Source organism: Sphaerodactylus townsendi, linkage group LG10 (assembly GCF_021028975.2).
Source record: "Sphaerodactylus townsendi isolate TG3544 linkage group LG10, MPM_Stown_v2.3, whole genome shotgun sequence".
Classification (NCBI taxonomy): domain Eukaryota; kingdom Metazoa; phylum Chordata; class Lepidosauria; order Squamata; family Sphaerodactylidae; genus Sphaerodactylus; species Sphaerodactylus townsendi.
The window spans coordinates 22,411,943-22,431,845 of record NC_059434.1 but is presented as its reverse complement, the minus strand read 5'-3'; the positions used below and the strand labels follow the sequence as shown (position 1 = coordinate 22,431,845).

Below are 19,903 nucleotides of genomic sequence, written 5' to 3'. Positions count from 1 at the left end.
TGCTGCAGTGAGGACGTTGGAACCTGGATGAAAAGGTGCTGATTCTTTTGAAACTTGGTTGTATCTCGATTACATTTTCAGTGGGAATTTGGCCATAGTAAATAGTGGTTTAGGGAGGCACTAGGAATACTCCAACAGCCTTTGCCCAGTTGCTAGTGCTGGTAATGCCTCCCCTAGTTGAAATACAAAGAGACCAGGAGAAAGAACCCCTTAAGGAAATGTGCTTTCAAGCAGAACTGGTTGTAACTGCTTCTGGTCAGCTGTGTTTCTCCCCTTTAAAAGAGCCATAATGTGGCTCCCAATTCTTCTGTTTTTAGTGATGCTGTGAGCACAAGATTTCAAAGCCTCCCCGAGTTCCTGAGACTGGCTGTGCACATGCTGCGTGGGGAAGGGCTCAGATATTCATGCTGGATCCTTTCTTGTTTACATAATTCTATGACAATTTGGATGGAGAAAATTATTCCTCTAGTGTTGCTTCCCCATAGCCCATGAAATCACCCTGGGACGACCAGCTGGGCTGATCCAGAAACCGGAATACATGGACATATACATGAAGGTTCTGAATGATGTCAACATCTCCACTTGCTTGAGGAAGGCAATCCACATATGCAATGCCAGGTAGATGTACATCAAAGCACTCGTATCACTAGCATCACTACGTGGTTCACTGTTAACCCAGGTGCCCTAGGACGACTTCCTTGTAAGTTTTCCAGTGTTCAAAACGCAGCACTTCTTCTACAAGCAGGTGACTTACCTATAGCCAGAGTCATGACCTTCAGCTCCTTTCTTACCAGTTTCACCAACTGGCTCTTCTGCAGGGGTGTCGCTCTGCAGCAGATGACAGCTCGCACCTGTGTTGTGAGCTGCAGGAATCTGCTCTGTGCAGTCTCGTGCAAGGCAAAGGCTAAAGTTGGTCCATCTATAATCAGGCCCACACTGATTTGGGGGACGCTGGATGCTGAATCTCTGGGGGCTTTCAAAAGGCTTGTGGTGCAGCTTTTCTTGGATTCGACACCGATCCTTATTTCTTCTAAGATATTGTCTATCTGCTGTTCACAGTCTTCCTGGATGGGAAAAGCAAGAGAATAGTTTTATCCTGGCTCTTAGTTCTAGTCAGGGCAAAAAATGGGCATCAGCATACACTGACCCGAGGGTGAAGGAATGAACCCCAAAAACGTTGGTTGAACGTTAGCAGCTTCGTATTTTCCTCCTTTAAAAAAATCACACTGGATGATACAGCTTGCCATGTGTATACAATGTGTTATGGGTGTGGTGACCAGAACCAGGGGTTACTGATAGATGTCACTGGGCGGGGGGGGGGGGGGAGATGAGGAGAAGGATGGTCTACAAAATACTTTACTAGAACATAATGGGAGAAGTCTCCTGTAATGAGTGGATTCTGCACAGCATATGGATAAAGGAACCCGTTCTCTTTCCTGTTTGCATGTGTGCCCTTCACCCATTCAGGCAGGGATTGGAGCCCATGAAATCCGGGTTGCTTTCACATCTTCACATGGAGATGCTTCTCTCTCTCTCTCTCTCTCTCTCTCTCTCTCTCTCTCTCTTAAAAAAATTTCCTGCAACACATAGATAGCTGCTCAGGCAAACCGGATTGAACTCCCGCAGCCATGCTGATTGTCCCACAATCTGATCCGTTGCACCTGCGTAGCTGTGCATGTGCAACACACAAAAGAAAAAAAAATATGGACCTCTGTGCAACGGCCAGGCAATGATGGACATATTGCTGGAGGACAGTTATACTCACTGCCAAAGGGAGAAAACATGCTTGGGGGACTTTGTACGTGGACGTGTCCTTTGTACATGGTTGGATGCTCAGAGAATCTGCCCACAATGTGACGGGCGACCTGCACAGAATGGTGGGCGGGTAGATTCTCCCTGATGATGGATCAGGTGGAAGGGAGGAAAATAAAGCGTCTCCTGCCTGTTGTGTTTGAGCAGGTGCGCCTCCAACCTAGCATTGTGCAAAAGGATAGCTGGTTTAGTAATTTTCAAAAATCCTGGGTTGAGGAGAATAAATCAGGCCAAACTCATTTTGGGAACAGGACCTGTGCTAAGCCCCTCCCCTCCCCCCCCCCCAATGGTTTATATAACATCCTACATGCACTATATTTGGCCTGTGTGGAATCTACCATGGTTTTGTCAAATGTTCAGGAAATGAGTAATAAGCTTGGCTTTGGCTTGATCTAGAGCAGCGGTTCTCAACCTGTGGGTCGGGACCCCTTTGGGTCGGGACCCCTTTTACTAACCCTCTCTCTCTCTCTCTCTCTCTCTCTCTCTCTCTCTCTATCTATCTATCTATCTATGGGTTTTATATACCGCCCAGCCCCTGAAGGGCTCTGGGCGGTGCACAACATAATTACATCTTACAACCCATACAAACAAACCCCATTAAATTAGAATTAAAACACAGCGATAAAATTAACAAAGATGGCGTCACGCAATAAAACCCAATTAAAACCCTCCCAAAGAGGAGGGAAGCAAAATGAAGAAGTGGGTCCCAGAGATGGCAAAAGGGAACTCCAAACCGGAGGAATAAAAAGGGGCACCAGAGGAGGACACTCCATGGCAGCATCTCAAACAATAGTGGAAAAGAGACAAATCCAGGTTTAAAAGAGACTCTGGAGATATTATGATTTATGAATCTGATTTATGTGAGATTCTAGTATGAAATGGTGTGTCCTGTTTGCTTGTCTGTTTTGCTGCCATGTTGCAGTGGACTCACAGTGACCCCGAAGGGTCTTCAAGGCAAGAGGCTTCAGAGGTGGGTTAAAACTGCTTGCCTCTTCTTAGAGACACGAGACTTCCTTGGTGGTCTCCCGTCCAAATATAAACCATGGCTGACTTTGCTTAGCTTCTGAGATCTGATACAATTAGGCTAATCTGGGCTATCGACGTCAGGGCCTCTTGTACAAAGCTGCTGTTTTTTAAGTCATGGAAAGACAAACTCCAGTTGTCAATAAAAGGCACAATACACCAGGAGTTTCTCTTGTTTAACTTGACTGAACTAAATGGGATTAGCAGAAAATCAAGCACAGTGCAATTCTAAGAACATGTGTCTGCGAGTAGAATAGACCTGCTTAGGACTGCTCTCAAATTGTGCCAGGAGTTATATGATTTGGAGCTGGATGTGAGCTTGTATTCTAAGTCTGGGGCCCATGAAAACCCCACACATGTGGAGAAAAAGTGGCGCCTGCAGACGATCAAGCAATTGTGGAGGCAGATGCAAACCAGTGTCCTTGCTCTGGCTCTCCCTCCCTGGGCATCCCGTGAATTTGTGATTCTGTTGTATGCACTACGGTGGTGGTAGATTACAAGTAGTAGTCTAGCTTCACAGTAATGTACAGTACTCATGCCTCACCATGGAACTAGATAGAACTAGACAGAAAAGAACGTTATGTGAGAGATGATCGTTTGAATGTGCTGTTCTAAATTTATCAGTAATACATCTGGGAAACATACATTTCTCATCTTCAGTATCTGCAAAATTCTTTTTGCTGCTAACTTTTAGTAACTTTTCTTATTCTGGCTCTCTCCTACTATTTTCATCTCTGCTTTTTGAAGCCACTTTTAACAGTTACGGCATGATTTAGCAAAGAAGAAGGTCTCAGACGAAACAGCATCTCCAAACACAAATTTGAAACAGAATCACATGTTAGTATTTCCACCAGAGGGCAGAATGATCTCATAAAAAGGAAATGGCTTCCTTTTTGAATGCTGTTTTCTTTACCAGAGGGCTGAATAGTTTGAAAGACAGGGAGAGAAATAAGATTTTTCTCCATCAGAAAGGCATAAGTAGATTAATTTTCTGGAATGCTGTGCGTAATGCCATTTTAATGAGATAATTCTCAGCACATTAGTGCTAATCAAGCTGGGCTGCAGGAAGATATGACAAAGAGCAACTTACAAAAATGACATTTGTTCCAGCTTCCAAGACAAAAGTCTTCTAATCTGTACGGCTAACATAATTTACTGTCTAACTTTTCAAAGGCATTTTATAAGCGCTGACTAAAATGTGGATAGTTTCAAAGGGTAGCCATGTTGGTCTTCAGTAGAATAGTTAGATTTGATTCCAGTAACACCTCAGAGACCAACAAGAGTTTCCGAGTACAGTGAAACCTCGGTTTTCGTCGGTAATCCATCCGAAAACAATAGGTGAAATCCGAAACCGATGAAAACCGAGGCAATTATTTCCATATGAATCAACGTAAATGAGAAACAACACCACACCGAGCAGGAAATTAGCAGTGAGGTCACATGGCCGATGGAAGTCGACGAAATCCGAGACAAAATTTTCATGGAAAAAATCGATGAAAGCCGAAACTGATGATAACCGAAGTCAACGAAAACTGACTTCACTGTATAAGTTTCCAATACTCAAAGTTCCCTTCGTCAGACATGAGTAGGAATGAAGATGTCTGAACTGTTATACCCCAGTCAGAAGGTGGGAAGTGTGTTGCAAAAAAGGAGTTCAGAATGTTGAGACACAATGCACACTGTAATCAGCTTGATTAGAGCAGTGGAGAAATGCTTGGGAACAGAAAATTAGCATCTGTAGTGAGATAAAAATCCTATGCCCCAATTCAGCCCTGAGGAGGGTCCATTGTTCTAAACTTGTGCATGAACTCGTGCATGAATGCACCATTGACATATGGCAGTGGCGTAGCTGGGGGGGGGAACACGGGTCCCTGGGCATCACTTCCTGGGGGTGCATTGTAGGGCCATCCACATCCCCCCTCGCAACTATGTCCTGGTCCTGAACTCCTGCAGTTTAAAGCTGGATCCAAGCCTCACTGAGGCCAGCTTCAAATGGAACCTTGACACTCCTGATCTCTATGTGGATATTGGGGGTGGGGTTAACTCTGCTGCACCCCCGCCCAGAACTCCTTAGGGAGTTGGGGTACGGGGGGACTGGGATGCAGGGGGGCTGCGGCACCCAGGGTGGGCCCTGGACACCATTTTATGAAACTACACCTCTGACCTGTGGAGTTTTTAGCATGCCAGAAAAATGGCAGGGATGGGAGTCTCTGGGGGTTCCTTCCCTTGGACCCGCCTAGTGGTTGTACCAGTCTGTGCTATGATGACAAGCGTACCCCATCCCTGTTCCCTTCTCCCATACTACCCTTGATCCTCTGGCTCTTAGTCTGTGGCTTGCAGCTAGTGTTCCTTAGATGAACCAATATGGAGTCCCAACCAGCCCAAGATACGTTGCTCTTCTGTTTGTTTGATGTGTTTTTATATTTTTGTTGCTCTTGTTAGCCACTTTAGATTCCTTTGGGGAGAAAAGCAGGATATAAATACTTTAAATAAGAGGATTGTGCTGTAGCTGGGCTCTGGATTTGACCGGGGAAAGATACAGTAGAATAGCTGTTTTCACCTGACCAGAAGACTTGAGAGTGAAGAGTTTGTCAGTTGATTCCAGCAATCTACAGGAATGTGCTATGTTCACTGCAGTCTCGTGTTTATCGCCAGTCAGCATCCAGATGGTAATCCCAGCTCTTCTGAGGGATGCTATAGTTTCTGGGACACACTCTTGCAAGCGATCTTCAACTCCAGTGGCACCTATGACATCAATTATATATAAGCCTCAATTATATATAAAAGCCTCAAAATAAATAAATAATAAATAAATAAATAATAAAAATAAATAAATAAATTACGGGGATGAAATGAAACATTAAGAGAACACACACACACACAACACGTTAAAATGCTAGTTGTGGGTGACAGTTACATGAAAATGTCATGTTCCTTCTAAGCAAAATACGGCAAACTTTGAAGTCCTACATCAGGGTCCAAAACCATGCAAGTGTCCCAGTACTTTACATTTTCTGAAATGGTCTGAGAACTTCTGGACAAAATAGATGAAACAGTTCCTCTGATAACTATGAGGCTTTTACATTAAGGACAGATTTTATGTATGATATTTTTTCATGAAAAGCTTAAGAAAAGAAATCGGAGGGTGTGTGTGTGTGTGTTTACATAAGCATCAGGGTTGGTTTTGTAGTATCAGAAAATGCACATGTTGAATCTTGGTTTGAATGGTCAGGACACTGCTGTAATGAGTCCAGTTGAAATCATAGCAGCTATAAAAGTACATGAAACATTTGCCACCCCCTGTTATCCAGTCAGCCTCTTCCTGGGCACGTTAGGGTGGAATACTGTTTAGTAAGTGTGGTGTAGTGGCTGAGAGTGGTGGACTCTGATCTGGAGAACCGGGTTTGTTTTCCCCTCCACATGAAGCCTGCTGGGTGACCTTGAGCTGGCCACAGTTCTTTCAGAACTCCCTCAGCCCCACCTACCTGACAAGGTGCCCTGATGTGGGGAGAGGAAGGGAAGGAGTTTGCAAGCCCCTTTGAGACTCCTTACAATTGAGAAAAATGGCATATAAATCCAAACTCCTCCTCCTAAATGCAGGTTCCAATGGTTCCTAACCAGCTGGAACCCTGAAATGGGACACCATTAGGCCATTGGAATACTATTAGGCTGCCCCCTTGTGAGGCCCCTGCCATATTTCGCCATCCTCGGCAATGTCTTTTTCGTCAAGGTTGATGGGAGGTTCTCCTGTGTGCCTGCCTTCTCATGGCCTCCTCTGGAGCCTCTCCGAGTAGGTTTCCCACCCCCAGTGACTCACTGTGGGGTCGCTCCAGTTGCTCCATGGGTCGTCATTGGGTCTCCTGCTGCTGTGTCGGTGCCTGGTGCTGCCGTGACTCCTTGGACACTGCAGGTGGGTTGCTGGGATTCAGTGGGGAGTCTGGAGGCCAGGGCCCCAGTCAGGAGGGCTTTGGTTGGTTTTTGGGGTGGAGGGAAGATGGCTGGAGAAAGGGGGAGGCAGGTAGGAGGACTGGTGGGAGCGCAGCTTGTCCTGTTTCTCTGCTGCGCTCGGGTTGGTGTTTGGGGTGGGGGTAGAGTACATGGGGGACTGGGGAAGTGAATGGGAGGCCTCGGGGGCTGGTGGCTTGGCACCACCTGTCCCTGGGTTGGTTTTTGGGGTAGGGGAAAAGGGAAGGCTGGTGGGAGGCCTCGTGGAAGATGGCTTGGCACCGCTTCTCAGTCAGGTTTGGGTGCTAAAGTGCTGCTGCTCAGATGCGCTAGCTTGGCTGTTGGGGGTGGGGTGGGGAAACTGGGAGGGTGGCGGCAGCCTGGTGGAGGAGTGAATGCTAAGGTGCCTGTGCTCCAGCAGGCCGGCCTGGCTGTTGGGGGTGGTGGGAGGGGAGGAATGCTCTTCTGTCACAGGGAAGGCAAGGGCGGAGGGAATGTTGCTCATAAGCCCTTCGGGGATAGGGCGGTATACTAAATTTAATTAATAATAACAACAATAACAACAACAACAACAACAACAATAATAAAATAAATAAATAAATTTTTATGGCCCTGGTCCCTACCTGGTGGAACAGGCTCCCAGGTGAGATCAGGGCCCTGCGAGACATACAGAGTTTCTGCAGGGCCTGTAAAACAGACCTGTTCCGCCAGACATTTGGCCAGCCGGGATAACACCACACTCTGTGACAAATATCTGGCCTCCGTGGGTGCAAGAATGGGGAAGGGGAAACAATTTTAATCGCCATCTGAATTTTTATAATTTATATATGGTTTTAACTGGGATGAATGTGAAATGGATTTTAACTGTTTTTATATAATTGATGGACACCACCCTGAGCCCTTCGGGGAAGGGTGGTATAGAAGTTTAATAAAACAAACAAACAAACAAACAAATAAAATAAATGGGCATGCAGGACTCACTGCACGCCCACTGGCTGGAGGTCTGTCGTCGGACATTCCATCCCTCAGGGAATTACATATACGGATATAATACTATATATTACAGCTATTTTACTAGTGAAAAGGGAAGGAAGAGGTTCCCAAATTATAGGGTTTTATAGAGAATTATAGGGTTTCCATAGAGTTATAGGGTTTTATAGGGTTTCCATTATAGGGAATTATAGAGAATTATAGGGAATTATAGGGTTTTCATAGAGAAAAGCCAGAGAAGGAATGTTAATATGGAAGGGAATTGGCCAAGACTGAGTGTACTGTGAATTGTTCACGTTCAAAAATGTTTTTGCTCCTTCTCCCATCAAAAAAACATTTAGCAGCTGTCAAAACTTAGCAAATCTTGAATCAGACTTGGGACTTGACTGAGGTACTCTTTGATTAGATCTGAGCCTATATTTTAAGTGCCTAGCAGAAAATACTGTTTTCCAACTCACCAAGCAAAGTTAAATTGTTCTCAAGCCTCGAGGCAGATTGAAGAAGCAGTTCCTCCCTGCAATCTATATCACTTTCGGCCATAAAATGCTCCTTTAACCATTCCTCGTACTCACTGTCATCCATTACCTGCAGAATTGGTAAACACGCAAAACAGTACCAATTAAAATGTCTCAAAAATCACAAACCAATGGTTTCATCAATGAATCAGTCCAATATTGTATCAGTTGTTTAATATATATTCACACAAAAAATAGATGCTATCTGTTATTTCTCTAGAATTATGGGAGTTAAAAAACCAACAACGGGAAATCTCAGTAATTATATGCCAGTGCTGCAAACCTCCAGAGTCAGGATGGGGAGAGCTTGGTGCTCAAGGATAATTTAGCTTTAATGGGTATTTCCTGGTGGAATGGAGAAATCAATGGGATACAGTCACTCTGGAGCATGAGCTCTATAGGCAGGACAGAAACTGATCTCATAGGGGAAATGTTGCACTGTATATCAAAGAACATACAGTGAGAAAACATTAAGGGAATGAACTCCTCAACAGAAGTGATATGGTTGGAAATACTCGGCCCGACGGGTTGTTTAAGAGTGGCTTATCACGAGAGGATATTGAGGCTTATCTCGCAATGGATAAGGAAACAAGTGACAAAAGCAGATAATGTTGTGATACTGGGAGACTTCAACTACCCCTGCAGACTCTTGAATCATGCTATAGAAATAAAATTCCTGGATATTTAAATGACTGTGAACTGGAACACCTGGCTATAGAGCCAGGGGGAATGGTGGTGACTGTGGACTTGGTTCTGAGCAGCGATCGAGACCTGGTGCAAAATGTACATATTGTTGAATCTTAGTGATTTCCACAGGGTCTGTAAGACCGAATTGTTCCACCGGGCTTTTGGGGAGGCCAGCACAGATTGGATGTCCCTGTGTTGCGTGCTGTACCATCATTGACACTACCGGTGTGACATCTTTCGGTATTGTCTGTCCCCCCCCCCCCCCCCAGCCTTGGGATCGGGAGCCATCATTAGTATTATTAATATTGTCTTTACTGGGTTTTAGAATGCTGCTTATTCTGAGTTATGTATTTTAACTATTTATCACTTATTTATTGTGCACATTGTTTTAGTTGTGGTTTTGCTGTACACCGCCCAGAGCCCTTCGGGGGTGGGTGGTTTATCAAATTTAATGAATAATAAATAATAATAATAATAACCAGTTGGGAACAATGACCACTATTAAGTTCAGCATTCATGTCAAAGGAAAATTGCCCCTGAAGTCCAAAACCATAACCTTTGATTTCATAAGAGGGATGTTTACACACATGAGTGGACTAGCTAGAAGAAAGCTGAAAGGGAAATAGACTCAAAGGATGCTTGGGAATGATTTCAAACCAAACTAATGGAAGCCAAGATAGAATGCATTCCCTATCTTAGGAAAAGTACTAACCAGTCCATAAGAAAGCCTGCAAGGTTAACAATGCAAGTCAAGGAAACTATAAAAACCAAAAAGCCTTCCTGTAAAAAGGCTTAACTCAGTAACTGTTTATCTGTTACAAAATGGTCATATAAATACTACACATTTTGGGAATGTTTTTGGGAATGTGGCAGACCACATCGTCTGTTATCCTGCAATGCAACCTCCAAAAGTTCCAAAAGTAAAATAGGCCAATAAACAAAGGAAAGAGCAGGCAAATTTTAAAAATGTTTACTGTAAGATACTTCCTAAGAGCTCTGCTTGGTCATGTAAGAGACTTACTACACAACACAGACCCATGCATGTCCACTCAGTAAGTTAGTTCCACTATGTTCAATGGGGTATGTATGCATAGGAGTGAGGTCCTAGCATTTATATAAAACTCTTGTGTTTACAGCGTTTTCCCTTGGGGAGGAAGTCGCAGTCAAGTGAATACCTCTTGGTATATGAAGAAAAGTTCCCACACTGCTGTCAATGGATTCTTCATGTATTCTCATATAGAAAGTGAACTTCTATGACTCCAGGCAGGACACTACTACAGAGACTACGCCACGGTTGCTCATCAGTGCCTCAAAGTTATTTTTTCAGTTTTAGAAAAGATACTTGCCTAATACAAAGGCTGCCTTATCCCAACAAGAGTAAAAACAATTATTTTATCAGCTTCTGTTATATTACCTTTGTAGCTATACAGAGAGTGCGCAGTCCTTTTGTGGCGTACTCATCTAAGTATCTCTGTGTTCTTTCCTTAAATCTCTTTCTTTGCAAATCTACCTTTTTAATACCTGAAGATCAAATGAATAAGCAAACACATATGTAAAACACCAACCATATTAACAGCCTTTGGAAACTGGATCAATTACAGGGTAATCCTAAACAGAATTAGCCCTTCTAAATCCCTAAAATCAATGGGTTGAGAAGATACCATTTAAGCACCTTTCTAATTTAAATCTCCAACAAAGCAGGCCCCCATCTCCTTATCCCCCACCTCTTTTCCTTTCCAATTTCTTCCCTTCTCTATTTTTAATTTCCTCTAGTTAGATTTGGTTCTTTGGTGCATTGGGTGATATGTCAGAAGTTGGCAGTTTTTTGACCATTACATTTCACTGTAAGCTACCTGAGCACACCATGGGAAAAGGTGGCCTATAAACACAATTATAAATAAATAAGAATAAAGTAAAGCAAAAATACTTGTACTAAACATTGTCAATTGATGCAATATGCTTTGGGCCTCTGCAAAGGGTGGGTATGGAGAATATCAAGGCTTTTCAAGAGAAAGCACGGCTACTTGCTTCAACAGCCAGATTTCAGTGGTCCTTATTTAAACTGTATTTTCTTTAATAACGTATTCTGCTTTTTTTTGACTCATTGGGGCCACAAAGTGGCTTGCACAAATGAAAAACAATAATGAAATCAGGCAACCAAAAACAGTTGACCAACTAAATAACAGAGAGCAGGAAAAGATGCAATAGATAAACCCCCAAACCAAAAAAGTTACCCGTTAATTATGAAAGGCTTCACAATGAAAAGGATTTAATGAAAGGCTCATGTAGGAGGAGGAAGACAGACCTCCCCTAGGAAGGGACTTCTTTCAACCTTGTTGGAAAAAAAGAGAGGTCCCCTGTCTCTGGGGAACACAGCATTTGTAGATTATCTACATGGAGGTGGCAAACAACACACCAGGCTAATGGGCGTCAGTCTGTCAGATAGTTCACTCACACAAGCTCCACCTAAATCAATGAGAACTGTGAGAGTGTATTCCATACCCACCTTTCGTTAATAATTGCAGGAAGTGTTGCCATTTGGATTTTGAATATCCTATCAACCTGCCTATAGCAAGTATGAACTGCCTCCACATAACCAGGCGGAGAGATCATGGCCCCTTCTGCACAGTAAAGACGTCCTGAGGATGCGTCTTGAGAAGGAATTCTGCACGTCTTTTTTCCCAAGACGTCCTCAGGACGCGTTATTTCAGTCCAAGCCATCTTTTTTGAAGACACAACAAAGCAATCTTTTTTTTTTTGGGGGGGGGGGGAGTCACTCTTGAAGCATCTTCAAGGTTAACAAACTTATGCATTAACATCTGTGTTTCTTTGGGCAGGGGGGAAACGCTGCTTGGAAATGATAATGATAGTAAGAAACTCTGAGGCTGTCACTGTTCACAGGGACAGGAAAGTACACATCTGTCTGGTCACTATTCATTTATTTGAAGGTTTATAATCTGCTTTTCAGGGGAGGAGGAGACAGGGCAACACTATTCTGCAAACAGAGAACAGAGTTATCTCTCTCTCCATCGAAACACATAAAAAAACCCTAACAAATTATAGCAGTAACTGGATCATTAATTCTTCGCAAACAGTGGGAACGATAATAAAGTGCGGCAAGGTAAATGCCCAACAACTTTGGAAACCAAGTACACACAAAAGAATCTATAGGTGGCATCTATAGAAGGCCAAGCTTTTCACTCAGGTAACAAGCCGATACAGCCCATTTCTTGGGTCACTAACAGCCCCATCCAAAACATGGTGGGGGGAGGGACAAGGTTTTAGGGAGTCATGGGGCCTTGTGCCAGTGCATACGTCCTCCCAGGGGGCAGGCGCCAGTGGCTGCCAGTCCCACAGCCCCACCACTGCACAACCTAGAGGTCCAGGCTGCAGTGGAGCTGCACTGGCCTCCTTCTTGGATACCAGCATGGGGAGGGGATGTGAATTCCCAGGGCAGAGCTGATGTTAGTCAGCTGCCACCCAGGATTGAGGGCTGAACATGTAGTGCCCTGGCCCTCCAACTTGCACCACCTTTTCGGTGCCATAAGTCCTGTGTGCTCTATGGGGCTTTTTGGCAGAGTGTGTGTATGTGTTTCAGGCTCCCCATGTGCAGAAAGCCCTCTTGGATGTTGGGTGGGGGGGGGGGCACCACACTGACACCATAGCCCACCACCTCCTGGTTTGGATGCGTTGGCCTGTTGGTCAGAAGCCCGGGCCAGCTGACAGGGGAGAAACACAATCCACTTGGCCTAGGCCTTTGGCTGGCTCTGGTCATAAGGTTCCACAGGTGTGATCCACAAGTTTGAAAAGCTTTTGGCCTAGATGTTACTAACTAAATTCGAAAAGATATCCAAGCAGCTGCTTCTCACATGACATACCTCATTAACTAGATTTGCAATTTTCTTTTTTTTTAAAAAAAAAACAACAACAACCCCAATTAGTATTAAGTGAAACAGTTGCATCATTTGAGAAAGTCAGTCAAGGTGTTGTCCTTACCTGTGGGTTCTGACTGCAGCAAATCCATCATGACGGAGTCCGCCCCCTTTGTGTACACTACAACTTTTTTCAAGATGGGGTGCCTAACCACGACAGACATTCGTTTCCGAGTGGAGTCAAAAGGAAGGATGTGCAACAACTGGAACGTTAAAGGTCCCAGCGGTGAGAAGTCTATTGTAACCTGATCAGGGCTCCTAGACAGCAAAGTGCATGAGTAGGCTCTGGCAGCATGAACCAGGGCTGATTCGTCAGGACTCTCTGCCTCGTAGCACAGTTGAGTTTCAGAGAAGGAGCCATGATGGCTGCAAGGAACTACATCAAGGGCTTCTCTTCGCATTGTTATAGAAGGGCTTACGAGCTCCATAGCGTCTGGCATATCAAGTGAAGGAGATTGATCATTTGCACTGGGAGTATCCATCTCCGTCTCCGTCTCCGTCTCTAGTTGTATCCTGGGGCTCTCAGACCGTGTAACTCTCAAACCCGTACTTGGTGCGGGTGAGCAGCTTAGTCTCCGGACAGAAAACTTGTCTAAGATCTTTCTAAATTCACTCAGAGGGACCACAGGCATTTGAGCTAGTGAAGGCCAGTGCCTCTGTAAAACAGCAAATTCAGAAATAAACAGGGGGACACAATAAATATTTGTAACATCAAAGATATTGGCAAACCCTTAGATCACGGTCAAAGCTGCTACCTGTGATCTGCAAAAAGGGACCTAAGAGCGTGCTATTTATCCCAAGTCTCTGAGGAGATTTAAAGTTCAGCTTCAGAATGGCATTACAGTGGCCAAGGGAAAACAAAACAGAAGCTGAAACCTGGACAAGACAGAGATAATGCTAGCTGGGAAGGCTGGGAAGAATTTCTCTTGAATGGAGAAGCATTGGCATTTGCAATATTTAATACTAGAACCAGGGGGCATACATTGAAAATGCTGGGGGGAAGAATTAGAACTAATAAAAGGAAACACTTCTTCACGCAGCGTGTGATTGGTGTTTGGAATATGCTGCCACAGGAGGTGGTGATGGCCACTAACCTGGATAGCTTTAAAAGGGGCTTGGACAGATTTATGGAGGAGAAGTCGATTTATGGCTACCAATCATGATCCTCCTTGATTTGAGATTGCAAATGCCTTAACAGACCAGGTGATCGGGAGCAACAGCCGCAGAAGGCCATTGCGTTCACATCCTACATGTGAGTTCCCAAAGGCACCTGGTGGGCCACTGCGAGTAGCAGAGAGCTGGACTAGATGGACTTTGGCCTGATCCAGCTGGCTTGTTTTTATGTTCTTATGTTCTTATGCAATAGCTGCTTCGGAGCCTGGAGGTGTTCATTTACTCAGTGGGTTGGTATAATGGTCTTATATCCGCTGTATTTGGTTCACCAACTCTCCCACCAACTCCACTGATCTACACTGTGCTTGCGGGCCATGAAGACAGCCCTGAAACTGTTATGACAACAGGTTTACAAAGTGGCAGCCCGACTAAATGGACTAGATGATGGGAATCCATTTCACCTGTTTTAAAGCAACTACATTGGTTGTCAGTTCATTTCCGAGTGCAGTTCAAGGTGCTTCACGTGTTCGAAGCACCCTGTCTCCCCATAGGATAAGCTATAGTCTTTCAGTTTTCACTTTTTGCTTGCTCCCCTGCGTCCCCCTGTTCTGCTTGGCATTTACTACAGGCGGTTCTTTCCCTGCAGTGGCTCCCTGGTGGAATGGGGTCCCTCAGGAAGTGAGGGGAACAATGTCTATAAGTTTTCAGGAAGTGAGGAGAACAATGTCTATAAGTTTTCAGGAAGCGAGGGGAACAATGTCTATAAGTTTTCAGGAAGCGAGGGGAACAATGTCTATAAGTTTTCAGGAAGTGAGGGGAACAATGTCTATAAGTTTTCAGGAAGTGAGGGGAACAATGTCTATAAGTTTTCAGGAAGTGAGGGGAACAATGTCTATAAGTTTTCAGGAAGTGAGGGGAACAATGTCTATAAGTTTTCAGGAAGTGAGGGGAACAATGTCTATAAGTTTTCAGGAAGTGAGGGGAACAATGTCTATAAGTTTTCAGGAAGTGAGGGGAACAATGTCTATAAGTTTTCAGGAAGCACTGTAAGGTCATCTTATGTGCCAGGGTTTTTAAAGGGTTTAAGCTGAAGGCATTTGTGGGTGGGGGGTGTTATTAATGGAGTTTTACTGCATTTTGTATGTTTCTAACCTTAGAAGTGCATGCTGAAGAAGAAAAAGAGTTGATTTTTATTTTCTCTACCTTTAAGGAATCTCAAAGCGGATAACAAACTCCTTCCCTTCGTCTCCCCGCAACAGACACTTTGCATGGCTGGTGGGGATGAGAGAGTTCTGGGAGAACTGTAACTTGCTCAGCAGACTTCATGCGGAGGAGTAGGGAAACCAAACCAGTTCACCAGATTAGAATCCAGCACTCCTAATCATTATACTGTGCTGGTTGGTGGGGTATAAATATTTTAATAAATAAAATGATTCTTAGGATTAAGATCTTAACAGTGCTTGGATTTTTAACAAAGTTAAAATTTTAAAAAACGACTGACCCAAAGAACTTCCAATCAATATCTGGCAAAACAAGCAAAGTAAATGTACTTAAGACTGTATTGTACCTGGAAAGGAATTTGGAAAATTAAGCAGGTTTTCAACAAAGTCAGGTTTATTCAGTACAATGATGTTCTTTGAGAGAAAACACCATGATAAGCTCTTCTAAAAGAAACATTCATCTGAAGACAGACCTAAGGGTGTCTTCCCCTCTTCCTACCATAGATGATGCTACCTTCCTACCACAGATGGTCTTACCATAGATGGTGCTACCCATATAATGCCAGTATCCTTGAGCGCCAAATTCCAAATCTAGGTTTGCTTTTAATCATTTTCACATATTCAGAAATACTGTCTTGTGCCTTCAAAGGAAAGCCTGATTTTATTTATTTACTATTAAAATTCACATATGCTGTGTACTTTTCATCAAAACTGGGTCCCCCAAGTTGGCTCAGACATTTAAAACAGATGTAAAAGATGAAAGATTTTTTTTAAAAAAAGCATATAAATAGATTATCAGCAAAGAACACTCAAAAGCCAGGAAAGCACATTTTTCATAAGAACAGTCTGTCAGATCTGTAATGGGCAATTTGTTTAAACAAATAAACAAAGACAGCCCTGTAATCCTAATTTAAATATACCTCCCAGCCATACAAGCCACTATATATATAAAAAAACTGAAAATACCCAAGCCAGATTTTACTTTGTGCTGAACATTTTCCTCCAACAGCTGTGCATTGTATATAAAGTCACTGGACCATGTGGTTCAACTGGAATACTGATTTCTTTCCCACCAGAAAACATGTCAAGCCAACGGAGGAGGAAGATAATCATTTATCAAAGACAATCCTTCTATTCTCTCAAAGCAAACAACTACAAGGCCCGAGAGAAAAAAAAGTTATTAAGATTCTGCAGCGAGCTAAGAAGCGCTGCACAGGATCACGGGTTTTCCACCACCGCTCCTCACCTTTTGACTCGGTTGATTAGGTGCTGAAACGACAACCGTGTTGCAAATTGCCAGAGCAATGAAAAATTCAGAAATGTGTACTGCCTCTGAAGTCACATGGTCCATTGAAGAGTGTGTATAGATACGCTGAGAGATTCGACTGAATTTCTGCAGAAGCAGTATGTCTGGGACAACATCAGTCTCCTATTGGTTTTTAAAAAGTAAAAACAATTAATGTCTCCCGCTGAAGGCATGTTGTAGAAAAGATACCTTAAAAACATTATAGTAATAGGGCTGTGTTACTGGGAGGCCCAGATGGAAATGATCTATTCCTTGGTTAGGGTCCTCTGAGGAAACTGCCCTAGGCCCCATCTCTGGAGGGCCCCATGTTTCCCTGCCAGGTGAATATCCAACACAGCCCAGGTGATTGGCAGTGGCTGGCAACAGAAGTCTCGCAAGGCTAGGAAGGGTAGCCCAGGGATAGCCCTAAGCCAGAGGTCTTCAAACTATGACCCTCCAGATGTTCAGGAACTACAATTCCCATCAGCCTCTGCCAGCATGGCCAAGTAGCAGGGCTGATGGGAATTGTAGTTCCTGAACATCTGGAGGGCCATAGTTTGAAGACCCCTGCGCCTAAGCAAATCCAACCATATAGTTGCCATGCCAATCATGAAATCAACTTAGCTCTAGGGAATTTTGCAAAAAGTCCTTCAAGTAGACAAGCACTATTCTGCCTAATCAGAAAAAAAAGCTTGTTTTGATATAGAAGTGTACACACACACATCCACACCATTAATAATTAGAACTAGTAATGCTAGTAATGATGGGCAATCACTTTCTAAAACCTTGGCCTCAAGAATGATGGCCACCAAATATGCCAGTCCAGCTTGGGGACATCCCCCCCCCCCGCCCCCTGGAGGTCCTTACAACAGCTGGGCGCATAACCGTCTTATGTCCAGGAAAAGAAAAAGGATACTGCTCCCAAATTTCCTGCAGAATGATCACCTGGGTTTCTCTTAACCTACCTACAACCTCTGAATCCAAAGAGCGATTCTTCCAACCCACAAGACGTACACAATGTAATCAAAAGGGATTACTCCAAATGAATGACAAAATGTCCTGATGAAGATTGAAAAACACCCCAGGAGGCACGGAATGTTAAAATGTTTAAAAAGGCAAGAGTCAGTTAAAGAAGAAAATGGTGTGTGTGTGTGTGTGTGTGTGTGTGTGTGTTGTGTGTGTTATTTTGCATGTTGCTCAGATAAATCCTGGAGGGAGAACTTTTGGAGAGCGGGGTAGGATTTTCAAATTGTTTCCCCTATCCTATGATTCCTTGCTGGTTCCCAGCTTGCCATAACTTCGAATGTGCAGACATCAAAAATACCACAAAGGAGTTTGCCAGTTGCCTCATTTCAATTGCCATTTCAGAGGAGGGGAAGCCTCGATTTCCCACTGGTTGCCCACTGCTACTCTTCACTGTGGATGGATTTCAAAGGCGGATAACCTCATAAATAACAAGAGGGGAATTGCCTCCAGTTGGCCAAGCAGGCAGGAAAGCTTCGCAAATACATCTCTGCCCCTTAAATGACTAATAGACAGGAATGTGCAGGTAGGCTAGAAACATTGGTAGATTTGCAGGGTTTGGGGGCAAGGAGGGGGGGCAAGGAGTATTTATTCTGAAACTTACAGTGCAATTCCATGCAGTTACTTTGGTCTAAGCCAGGGGTAGGGAACCTTTAACACTCAAAGAGCCATTTAGACCCGTTTTCCACGGGAAAAGAAAACACTTGGAGCCGCAAATAATTTTTGACATTTAAAATAAAGATAACACTTTATATATAGGGTTTTTTTTTACCTTTTACTCCGCTCATTCTGAGAAGTGCATGGATGCGCCCACCCTGCTGCCTGCAGGGCGGGCAAGGATGAAGCCGGTGGCTTGGCCTCACCGGCCGCCGGGAAAACGCCCGCCCCGCTCCAACGGGGCAGGCGAGAGGGGAAGCCCACAGCGCGGCCCAGCTGACCGTGGGCAGTTGGTGCGCCTGCCCTACTGCCTGCAGGGCGGGCAAGGATGGGGCCGGCAGCTCGGCTCATGGAGCCACAGTGCAAGGGCAGAAGAGCCACATGCGGCTCTCGAGCCGCAGGTTCCCTACCCCTGGTCTAAGCTCACTGAAATGAAGGCTTAGACTGGAGAAACTCTCCTTAGGATTGCACTGTGGGTGTTTTAATGATTATTTACAAGCTGTCTTGAGGCAGGAGGAAAGGTGGGGCATAAACGTTTTATTAAATAAACAGATAACATTACAAATTTGCCACAGCTGAATTGGGTCTGTAGGGCACTTACAATGGGGCTGCTGAAGGCCAATTGCCTCATATGGTGCGATCCCACGGCAAAGCTGCTTGCACGCGCACGATGCAAAGACTTGCTGCTCAGATATCTACCCGTGTGAGACATCTTCACTCTTGACACATTTCTCAAACTATGGGTAGAAAACATCAAGTCCTCCTCATCCGATTCAACATCTTGATATAACTCTAGCCTCTTAGCTAAAGAGAGAGAGAGAGAGAGAGAGAGAGAGAGAGAGAGAGAGAGAGAGAGAGAGAGAGAGAGAATACAGTTTATGTATGTTTAGAATTTCTATAATGGAGCTATGGAGCTTGGTCTATATTAAAAAAAAAGGCCAGTAATTGAGCTCTGAAGCAGAGCCGCCATTTTGACCCAGCAGCAAACCTAAAAGGAAGAGACAGACTGCAAGGGTAAGTTCATCTCATCAGAATTTGTCAGGTGCACAGGTTAGTCACAGCTTGGAGTTGAAAACCCCACAGAAATGTGGTACAAAGGATAAAAGATACCAAATCATTACCAAATCATTTATTTATTTGCGGTCATCGACCAGAACAGCAATTACAGAAATACGCAATTCGGCAATAATGAATCACGAATCAAAGATAGTACATAGTACAAAATATATAGTCAACATTGCTGACTGAGGGGATGTTCGCAGGAATTAAATAATTTATATGAAAAAAATTTCTGTGACTTATGTTTAAAATCCCGTTACACCTAAATTGCGATACAACGGATAAAAATACAAAGATTGGAACAGTGATAAAAATTTAGGTATAAAAGGACTCTGATTTGTGGATCTTACCTAACTCTAATTAGCAGAGCAGCCTTAACCATTATGGTAACCATAGTTAGTTCAATTAAACTACCACTATGCCTAAACTGAGCTAATACCTACTTGGTTTTCAATTTGGAAATGCTTGAAATTCTTCTAGCATCGTGTCTCATTTTAACCAAGTGCCACATCCAAAGGAGGCAAAGGAGATATTTCCTAAATGTTTTTTATTAATCTTGCAGGTTTATTCCTTTTCTACGACATAGTATGGTAAGCTTTTTGGGGCTTCTGTTTCGAGCGCTGTACTTGTGATTTCAACTGG

At 43.9% G+C, this 19,903-nt stretch overlaps 1 protein-coding gene across 1 annotated transcript in view; it reads right to left on the bottom strand.

The window, feature by feature from the left end:
* Positions 1 to 19,903, bottom strand: part of ATP10D (ATPase phospholipid transporting 10D (putative)) — a 78,905-nt gene that overhangs the window by 12,281 nt on the left and 46,721 nt on the right. Inside the window, 7 exon segments of the mRNA XM_048508724.1 lie at positions 755 to 1,064; positions 5,396 to 5,580; positions 8,229 to 8,355; positions 10,387 to 10,493; positions 12,969 to 13,560; positions 16,484 to 16,666; positions 18,804 to 19,006. Coding sequence (XP_048364681.1) covers positions 755 to 1,064; positions 5,396 to 5,580; positions 8,229 to 8,355; positions 10,387 to 10,493; positions 12,969 to 13,560; positions 16,484 to 16,666; positions 18,804 to 19,006 — 1,707 coding nt within the window.